Source organism: Petaurus breviceps, unplaced genomic scaffold, assembly GCF_028583685.1.
Source record: "Petaurus breviceps papuanus isolate PSGF00001 unplaced genomic scaffold, PetGlider_PUasm1.0 216, whole genome shotgun sequence".
Classification (NCBI taxonomy): domain Eukaryota; kingdom Metazoa; phylum Chordata; class Mammalia; order Diprotodontia; family Petauridae; genus Petaurus; species Petaurus breviceps.
The window spans coordinates 5,735,677-5,746,084 of record NW_027185867.1 but is presented as its reverse complement, the minus strand read 5'-3'; the positions used below and the strand labels follow the sequence as shown (position 1 = coordinate 5,746,084).

Below are 10,408 nucleotides of genomic sequence, written 5' to 3'. Positions count from 1 at the left end.
GACTAGCAACAGAAGAGGGGCTGTGTCTAGACTAGCAATAGAAGAGAAGCAGTATTCAAACACTTTTAGAACAGTGAACCAGACAGAATTTGTATCTTTCTGAATCAGTTTTTCCATTAAAATGTGTAAGAATATGTCTGAATAAGATCCATTTGGCCACCTGCCCTTTTTATTCTAATATTAACCCCTTCAAAACTCTCCAAATTGACTCTTTTAACAAATATACTCATATTTTCATAGCAAAAAAATAGATTTTAGATGAAAGGTCAGCATTATTTGTGTGGTGAGGTTAGGAGGGGGCCTAAGAAGAGATTCTTCTTAAATTTTTAGAATTAGCCCACATATCCCCCTTTCAGCACATCTCTCACTTAGGGGACAGCAGCTGAGGTAGTGGTGAAACCAGTAGTTGGCATCATGAACTGTATGCCCACTGTTTACAGAGTATAAGGCACTGTGATAAGCTACAAGGGAAGTTGGCAAAGTCCCAACTCTCATGAAATTTAGAGTTTAATCAAGGTGATAACACAGATACAAAGTAATGTAAAACACATAAAAAGATAAGCACATAAGGCAGTCCTTCCCTTATTTGATAACTCATATTTGTATAGTACTTCCAGCTAATGATGCATATTTCCCACAACACCCCTGTGAAACAGGTATTATTATCCCCATTTTATAGATGAAGGAACTGAAGTTCAGAGAGATTAAATTATTTGCCTAAAGACACATAACTAGTGTCAGAGGGTCAAGAACCCAAGTGAGCTGACTCCCAAATCAAATATTCGTTTTTCTATACCATGCTGCTTTTCTGGAACTTAAAATATATTTACATAAAAAAAATGCTTGTACAGGAAGTCTGAGTTTATGAAGTGCCCCCAGGATAAAGAGGATTTTAAAGAACTTTTAAACAAAAGAAAGGGAATTAAACCTATTTTCATAATGAAAATTGTACACGAAGACATATTTTAATATACACTTAATTTCCTAATTAATACATTAGAAAGGAAAATACTGCTAGCATCAATATTTTCTTATGGAAACACTATTCATACTCCATAGGATACTATTTAGAAAGCACTTTCATAAAGCATAATAACAACTCCATAGTTAGCATTCTAAAGAAGTATGGTATAAGCATTCAAGATCACATTGTCATTTTTATATGAATCCTTATTTACACACAAGCTGATTTCTTTTAGACTCAGCCTCATTCCCCTCAAGTTGTAGGCCTATGGGCTCACACCAGTCTTCAGTAAGTTTCCTTTAATATTTACCAAACTTTAGAGTCAATGTCCACATCTCCAGTTCCAAGGTATCCCTAGCACCAAGGACATCATAAGTCCCCAGAGATATATTGTCTTTCCATTTCACTCGGTGGGATCCATCTCTTCCTCCAGGCTTCTCTACCGATCCATCGACTCACACACCGAAGATAAGGGACCCATCTACAACTACCGAGTAGAGATCTCCATCTTCTTCATCATCTACATCATCATCATCGCCTTCTTTATGATGAATATCTTTGTGGGTTTCGTCATTGTCACCTTCCAGGAACAGGGAGAACAGGAGTACAAGAACTGTGAGCTGGACAAGAACCAGGTAGCTTCCTAAGGGAGAAGGGAAGAAGAAGAGAGCAGGAGAGGGAAGGAAAGTGTAGTTAATAGTTCAATTCAAGAAGTAAGAGAGACTGCTAAGAAGGAAAAGATAACAGTAGGGTGGGCAACACCATAGAATGGGGAAAGCAATGGACTTGAAATCAGGATCTGGGTTCTCGTACAGGTTACTTAACCTCTCAATCTCAGACTCTGCATCGGTAAATTGTAAAGATGATCTCTAAAGTACCTCCTAGACTAAATCCTATGACCCTACTTCCAGTCTGAGAAGTGTCAGGAGAGAGAAACTACAGTGCTAAGATAACCTCTCCTATTTTCTATTACAAAAAGAGCCAAAGTTGTGTGTTTGTTTGGGGGGTGCCTTTGAGAAACAATATGCAAAGGAATTGCAAATTCTTACAAGTCACCAAATTTGACATTTAACTCTCAGCTCTGTCTTGGAGTAGATACAGATAGGAAGAAGAAGAGAGCCTCAGAAACGATTATTAAGGAAAAACTTTGTACACCAGGGAATAAAGGGAAACAAAATCTTTGTGGGAAGCAAATGGTTACCAAATAAGTGTCAAACAACAGCAAATTACATTTATTAAAGAACCTGATTGCAAAACACTATACCAAGCAGTAAGCTAGATATCAATTTAGGTAAATTTATAAAATTTAGGTAAGGCTTTATTCATTCCCTTAAGGAATTTACAATCTAGAGAGGAATGAGACATGGATAAATAAAGAGATAGACAGATAAATAGATAGATAGATAGATAGATAGATAGATAGATAGATAGATAGATAGATAGATAGATGATGGATAGATGGATAGATGGATGGATGGATGGATGGATGGATGGATGGATGGATGGATGGATGAATAAAAATGTATACATATACATATCTTAAAAGATTACAGCATAAGATTTCTTTTATAAGGGAAGAAAACTGAACAAAAAGAGTAGTCATGGTAGAAATATACCTTAACACAAATAAAGTAGAGACTTCATGACAAAGATTAACTGAACAATTGATGAAATTTAAAATAGTTAAGCAAATGTACTTATATTTAAACAAAATTGCAAACCTTCTTGGATTAAGGTAAATGTACCAAGTGAACTGAACATTCATGGTTTTTTAAAGTCAAGTTATTTTACCCAGTATACATAATTAGACTCCTTTCCCAGAATAACTTTAATATTATAAAGTCATAGCACAGATGAATTTTCAAATTTAAGGCACCTAATTTGAAACATATGACATGAGAAAATGAAGCACACTTATCTCTAGGTCTTTTGACATGTGTTTTGAACATGTTTATAAATGGAAAAATTAATAAATAGTGAAAATACTAATCAGATGGAGAGAATCCTACCCAGAATCCTGAAAAAATGTGACCTGTGCAGCCTCCATGGTCTCTTTGGGATATTCCATCTTTAGTACATCAAACTATTTTGGAAGAAATCTGAGTCCCAAGCTGGTAACCACAAAAAACAGATCTCACCTTCATTAGCACAAGCATTTCCATCAGAAATATATGCTGTACTATACAACATTAGAGAGTTACAAAACAAAATGTGATGTAATGTAAGCTCTGAACAGGAAGGTCTTTGCCAGTTGGGGGAATTGAGAATGGCTCTCTGGAGTAAGGAGCTTTTGAAAAATGGAAAACAATTCAGCCAACTATAAGGGAAATGTTGCTACTATCAAGTGAAAACACCAATGAGTAGAGGTGGGGGAGAGAAGAGAAAAATTGTGTCTCTTAGCAGGAAAGAAGCTGGAGGAAACCTTTACCCAAGACCAAGGAGAATGAGTTTCAACTTCATCATATGATATTCCAGTCACAAAGACTGAGATAGGAACTCTTCCATTGAGGATGGTTGGGAGTATAAGAGCTATACTGACCAAGAAACACGGAACTTCCTTAGGGAGAGGAGCAGGAGGGGGAAGGAGGGGGAATTAGAGAGATTAAATAAAACCACTAATGTTGATAAATTTTCATTTGGCTGAAGCAATCTTAAATTATATTAGGGGTTGGTTGAGGAGGTTGAAAAAAAAACAACAATCTTGCCACAGGCTCAGAATTATGGCATAGAAATGAAAATTGAAATTTTTTTGTGCGGAAATGCCAAAGATCTTGCTAACTACAGTAACAAAAATTTAGTCCTAGAGTGATCTCTTCTCATCACCTGTCAATGGTTTGGGAGTGTTTTCTTGGGTTGCAGAATCTAAGAAACAGGAAAGATTTAAAAAAGGAAGGGAAGGAAAAGTGCCTGGATGCCCTTGGAGAAGACTGTGTCAAAGAGAATGATTAACAAGGAGGCTATTGCTTTTATCTTTTGGGGCTTTTCAAACAACATCTTAGCTTGTTTTTTTTTTCATAAATTAAAAAGAAAATGAAATTTTAAAAAAGAAAAAATTAAATTAAACCCTAAAGACGCTAGAAAAATAAGGCATTGCATGTATGAAAGAAGTAAACTGGGAGCAAAAGGTTCAGCTTCCTGTCACTTTCTACAGCAGGACTGGTCAGTGATGGTTTCCCATGTAACCTGGGGATTTGAACACATGCACAAACCCCAGTTCCTCTCCTGTCCCTCTATGCCTCACTGACTGACCTCTCTTTTCTTTTCCTTTCCTGCCTCTTGTCCCTTCCATTCCCCTGCCCCTACTCCTAACAGCGACAGTGTGTAGAGTATGCTCTCAAAGCCAGACCCTTGAGAAGGTACATCCCCAAGAACCAACACCAGTACAAAGTGTGGTATGTGGTTAATTCCACCTATTTTGAGTACTTGATGTTCGTCCTCATCCTTCTCAACACCATCTGCTTGGCCATGCAGGTAAGTCTGGGGCTGGGGGTGGGGTGTGGGGGCTGAAAACCTGAAGGGACCATGGCCTCTTCCCTGAGACTAGGGAAGAGACAAAAATGAGAAAAGCTATGTGCACCTCATTAGTCCGGTAGCTAAAAGATCCACAGCCCTGACTGCTACATTGAAAAGGATATGACCCTTAACCAGGGTGTGTCCTATTAAAGGACCCCGACTTTGAGAAAAGGCAGGGAAGACAGGCAAAAGGAAAACAGAGATAATGAATTTAGCCCATATGTTCATTGATTAATAGCAATAACAAGGCATGAAATATAGATGCCATTTTGAAAGAAGTCAGACTCTAGAGTTAGAGGACCTGGGTTCAAATTTCACCTCTAGTATTTACCACCTTGTGACCTTGGGAAAGTTTATAAGCTTCCACTCCCTTATCTATAAAATCAGGAGTTTAGACTGGATGATTCCTGAGGTCCTTTCTAGCTCTCAAGCTGTGGTACTGTAAGCCTATGAGTCTCTCTAGCCAGAACACAGAGTCCTGTATTAAGGCTCTCCGAAACATTAGGGAAATAGTTGATGGGGTCTCCATCATATTTTTTTCCTTGCCAATCTAAGAAGGAAAGCTATGACCCAAGGCCACTAAGTCTTCAGCTTTTTTTCGGTGATATCAGAGACAGAAAGGAGCTCTGAAATCTACCTGTAAATTGGAACATACAGTCTATACAGGACCAGACATTTGGGAGTAAGGAAATGGTGTGAGAGGGGTTTTTTTAATATTGTTGTTGTTGGGGGTAAGAGTAAAACTCTGAAAAGGCTAGGCTGAAGAACTGGGTGAGGCACAGACTCCACCCATGGAATCTCAGTCCCATTCTCATTGTCCACTGGGAATTCCTTCCTCCCAGCACTACGGTCAGAGCTGTCTTTTCAAAATCGCCATGAACATTCTCAACATGCTCTTCACTGGCCTCTTCACCGTGGAAATGATCCTGAAGCTCATTGCATTCAAACCCAAGGTAGGTGGGCCTTTGAGAAAGGTCATCTAATTTCAACTCATATGCCTAGAGGAAAAGGACAGAGGGGTGATGGGTGTGGGGAGGCAGAAGTGAGGCAGAAATATGCAGTGAAAGGACCACCCCTGAACCTGCCTAAATTTGGAACAGGACCATGGGGTCTCTGGAATGGAATCTCAGCTAATGCCTGCAGTGTTCCTGAACTGAGGTGCAGAGGTGACAAGTTCCCCCTGTGAAGAGCTACTTCTTACAAGGGAGACACAAAATTAGTTCTTCTAGATCCATTTTCCACCATGCAAACTAAGGGCAGTGACTCATGGGGAGTGACTACAGCAGGACTATGCCTAGAGATTAGCAAGTCAAGACTCTCCACCCCAATCACCCCAGGCCTCCCACTGCATTCCCCACATATCAATTACACATAGACCACTCGTAACATATAGCAAACTCATATTTATCAGAAAGACCTTATTTTGTTTGGTTGTGTTTTCATCCCACTACTGTTGCCTCTGCCCACCTTCAGGCCACACAAGGGCTCCTTAACATCCGCTACAACCAGGAAAGCAAATGATTCTCAGATCTCTCCATTTGACTCCTTGTTCACAGCTTTCTGGTAAAAGGCTTGGTTAGATGAGAAAGCTATAATTATCGATTAAAATGGAGGACATAAGAATGAATGACTATGGATTTTAATTATCTGTGCCTCCGCTCTGCCCATACCTTCTTTTTTCTCCCTATTGCCCTTATCACAGAGAAGTGAGAGACTATGATTCCAGGTGTCTTCCATCTCCAAGCACCATGGTGAGCTCTATCTAGCTGATAATATTTGGCCTTTTACACTCCATGCCAAGCAATGTAAAGCTACTTCCAGGAAAAAGCATTGTCTTAACAGTAGTCACAGTCACATGAAGGAACTTTGAGTAACAATGCGGGGGCCAAATTGTACCTAGGACAATAGTGAAAGCTGACTTGAGATAATCTCTTTGACTCATGAAGCTTCCAGACTACCCAATGATTCCTACCTGTGCTAGCATTAACCAAAATAAGCAAATATCCCAAAAATCCCTGGATTTTCTGTTTCTATCCACATTTTCAACTACTCCTTTATCCATTTATTTTACATATTAGAGACCTATGCTGATAAGTAGACTGAAAAATGTTTCTGGGATGGCAGAATGTCCATCATCATCCTCATTTTCATCATAGTACCACCCAGAGGAAGCTACATTAACATGGTTTCTGCCTTTAAGGAGTTTACAATGTAAAATAACAAAAAGGCATCCAGAACACAGCCTAGGTATTCAGGGATCTGGCTTAATCATAGGGGAACAAGATTTGGGAGGGGAGAACCTAATGTATGATTTTATTGATGTAAGAAAAAGTCAGTGAGGAAACTTCACCTACCAAAGCAGACAAGTAGCTATTCTGTAGCTTATAGTCTTGGCTTACAGCCCAAGGTACTGAGAAGTTAAGTGATTTGCCTAGGGTCACAAAACTAGCATATGTTAAAGAAGAGACTTGAACCCATTTCAAGACCAGTTATTTATCCATTGTGCTAGGTTGCTTCTCCCATAAAGGAATAAAACTCTTAATAGCTATGATTTGAGAATGACTTTTTTTCCTGACTCCTCCAGAGCAGCTTTCCATCCTCATGCTCCCCCTCAGCTCCAACATCCTGGGAGCAGACAGTCTTTCCTGACTCAGAATAAGGGTACACACTAAACTACCCTAGCCACTTTCCACTTTAGGTTTTCCTTATTCTTCAAGAGCACCAATCAAAGTCTAAGGAGTTAAAGAATGCTGGAAAGCTCCAAATAACAGAATTTCTCATTCATGTCCCACTTGTACAGAAGACTTTCATTAAAACTTTACCTTGCTGTCTCAGCATAACATGAAGGTAACCCTAGGTCAGCTTTCATTATATTTAAACCATATGTCTCTTAAGTACTATAAAACACTGCCCAATTCAAAATATAAAATGCCATTGAACTAAGTCTGCATGCCCAACACAATAATGCTTTGATTTCTATGATATGAGCTGGTGGTAATAAGTAAGCGTAATAATAGGTAAGACTAATAACAATAGCACTTACATGACCCTTTAAGATGTACAAAATACCATTTGATTCTCACAACAAACCCATGAGTGTGTATTATTGTGATCTTCATTTTACATATGGAGAAAATAAGGCTAACAGTGGTTTGTCCAGGGTCAAACAGCTGGTAAGCACCTGAAGCAAGATCCAAAATCCAGCTCTATCCACTACCCTGACTAACTGCCTATAGTGCCACTGCAATATTCACACTGACAATGGCCACTATAAATATACCTGCATGGTGCTCAGTTGCAAAATATAACAGATTTTCCACATGTAAGACAGAAGCAAAACATTTATTCGGACACCAGAAAACCGAATCCCAAAACCAATGAACAGATTCCATCATAGTAGCAAAGAAGTTAATAAGCCACAACAGCATAGAGAGCCACACCATCCTTTAGCCTTCCCACAAACCAAGACAAGCCTAGCTGTCACAGCAGGTGGCAAAAAAAAACAACTTTTACTCACAAGCCTGTCTCCCTCAGAAGCATACTCTCCTCCCAACCATCTAGTCTAGCTCTGACTCCCAGCTTCCTGTGGGCTCTGTTCCACCCTTCAGCAAACTCCTTCTACCACAGGCTCCATATGATTACATTCAGTCTATTAAGGAGAAGAGTATATTTTCAAAGCAGGGAAGGTCTTCAAATTCCCTTAGGCTTATTAAGGGACAGGGAAGATCTTAAAATTACCATTACATTTCCACTAGGTCAGTAGCTAACCAGTTTGGTAAGCCTCCAAAGTCTGTTCCCAGAGGAAATAGTGCATAGGACAGGTAATTGGATAGGTTCCTAAAGTGTGCCAATCCTAAGAGAAACAAAGACAAAGGTACACATCTTTCAAGAATGCCTCAAGCCACCACAAAGAAAACTTCCAACAAATACAACTGAGGGCCTACAAAGCACCCTGGGAAAACTTAACCAAATATAAGTCAACTGAGAAGAAAGTTAGTAGTAACACAACCCTAAATGCATCAGTTGGGGGTACTACAAATATGCAGAAGAGACTTCCAGGAAAGAAAGGTAAATAACAGTTTTTTAAACATTGCCTTACCTCTCCTTTCAACAAACTTTCAGGATTAATCCTCCAAGAACCTAGTTCTTATCCTTCCTTGTTCTTTCTCAGCACTGATACACACAGGTACAAGTGGCAATGTGACTAGTAAAATAGGTCACGGCTATTTTAATAGCCATAGCTAAAAAGAATGACTACTCTGGTGAAATTTAGGGTACCCATGAAAAACAAACTTTGGAGGGGGAGAGGTCAAGCTTCCCAATGCCCCATAAACCAAAGATAATTCCCCTGATGAGCCTGGCATAGGGTAAATGTTTAATAAATGCTCTAAGGTTTCACCTGGGCATGAAAGACATCATAGATTGAGAAGTTGTGACACTGATGGTATGGAATTCTTATCCTTAGGTAGAAAGTTTTCCATTAACCCAAGACAAAGATTTGGGCGGAATAGTATATGAATGGCATATACCACTGGTATATGAATGTTCTACTGAGTAAAGCAGGCTGAATTGTCCATGTATTGGTAGGGAGAAGCTCCCCCCTTTTGTGGAGGCCCTTCTGACTTTTAGTTCCCTCTGCCTTCAGGGGTGTGGCTGGCCTTTAAAACCAAGCCAACCAATATGACTGACCCCAACAATGCAAAATGCCTGAGATTTGCCTGCTTATGGCTGAGGACTTCTTATCTGCTCTTGTTTTAGAAAGAATTGCACCCTGAATATTACTGTCTTTCTCTCTCTCTGATGCATTACATCTTCATTTAAATATCTAGCTTGAATCTGAAGTAAGGTTCATAAAACTTCAATACTTTAAATCAGCTTCCTTATCTTTCTTATCCATTATTTCCAGTTTGACCACTAGCACTCAGGTAAGCAGAATTACCAGAGATTCAAATGATCCGTCTTAATAGATTTTTCAAATTTATGCTGAGAAAATCCTTATAAACAATGTCCTTTATGAATATAGCCATTTTAAAAGCAACAGTCACAGTCTGTAGCCATCAGAAGGAGAAAGGGAGTTTGCATGGGAAGAGCAGGGCAGGGCTCACCACAGACATGGTTCATGCTTGCATTGTCCTCAGTGTCCTAGTTCCTGACCTCCTATCTGTTCACCACAGTATCTATTTTCTCCTCCTTGCTGCTTGCTTCTTGGTACCTCTTTTCTCAATTTAATTTCTGCCTCTTTTACCAATAGGCCCCATGCTAAAGATCAGAGTCCAAAATGCCCTAGGTAATGTGCCCTTAAATAAAATCTGAAATCCCCTCAGAGGATCCTGGAAATGGAAATGACCACTGGCAAGCAGCTTGGTCCCCACCTCCATCTGCTGCATATCCAAACCTTTTGATAGGCCCTTGAAAAATAAGCTATGCTATCCTTGACATCAACAAATATACAACACAAGCAACATCAACACTTAAAAACTGAAGATTTTCCTAGCATCCCAGAAAATCTCCTTGGGGAACAAATATTCAGCAGTATATGCTATAAGAACATGTGTATGTCCAGTCATATCCAACTCTCCACGACACCATTTGGGGTTTTCCTGGCAAATACAGTAGAGTGGTTTGCTATTTCCTTCTCCAGCTCATTTTACATATGAGGAAACTGAGGCAAACAGGGTTAAGTGACTTTCCTAGGGTCACACAGCTAGTAAGTATCTGAGGCCAGATTTGAACTCGGGAACTTGGGTCTTCCTGACTCCAAACCTGGTGCTCAATCCACTGTACCACCCAGCTGCCCTGCTTAGGCATAGCTGTAACAATAATGCAATATTCACAACACCCACGGTGGTTATTAATAGGCTGGTATAGTTGTGAATAACAAAATGTAACAGTCTCTATACATGGAAGATAGAACCAAAGCCTTTACTCAAA

General features: G+C 39.5%; 1 protein-coding gene across 1 annotated transcript in view; it reads left to right on the top strand.

Annotated features, from left to right (window-relative positions):
* The window catches only part of CACNA1C (calcium voltage-gated channel subunit alpha1 C), an 879,081-nt gene that overhangs the window by 763,659 nt on the left and 105,014 nt on the right, over positions 1 to 10,408 (top strand). The window contains exons 27-29 of the mRNA XM_069094317.1: positions 1,398 to 1,599; positions 4,277 to 4,435; positions 5,320 to 5,430. Of these exons, the coding sequence (XP_068950418.1) occupies positions 1,398 to 1,599; positions 4,277 to 4,435; positions 5,320 to 5,430 (472 nt within the window). The remainder of the gene's footprint in view (positions 1 to 1,397; positions 1,600 to 4,276; positions 4,436 to 5,319; positions 5,431 to 10,408) is intronic.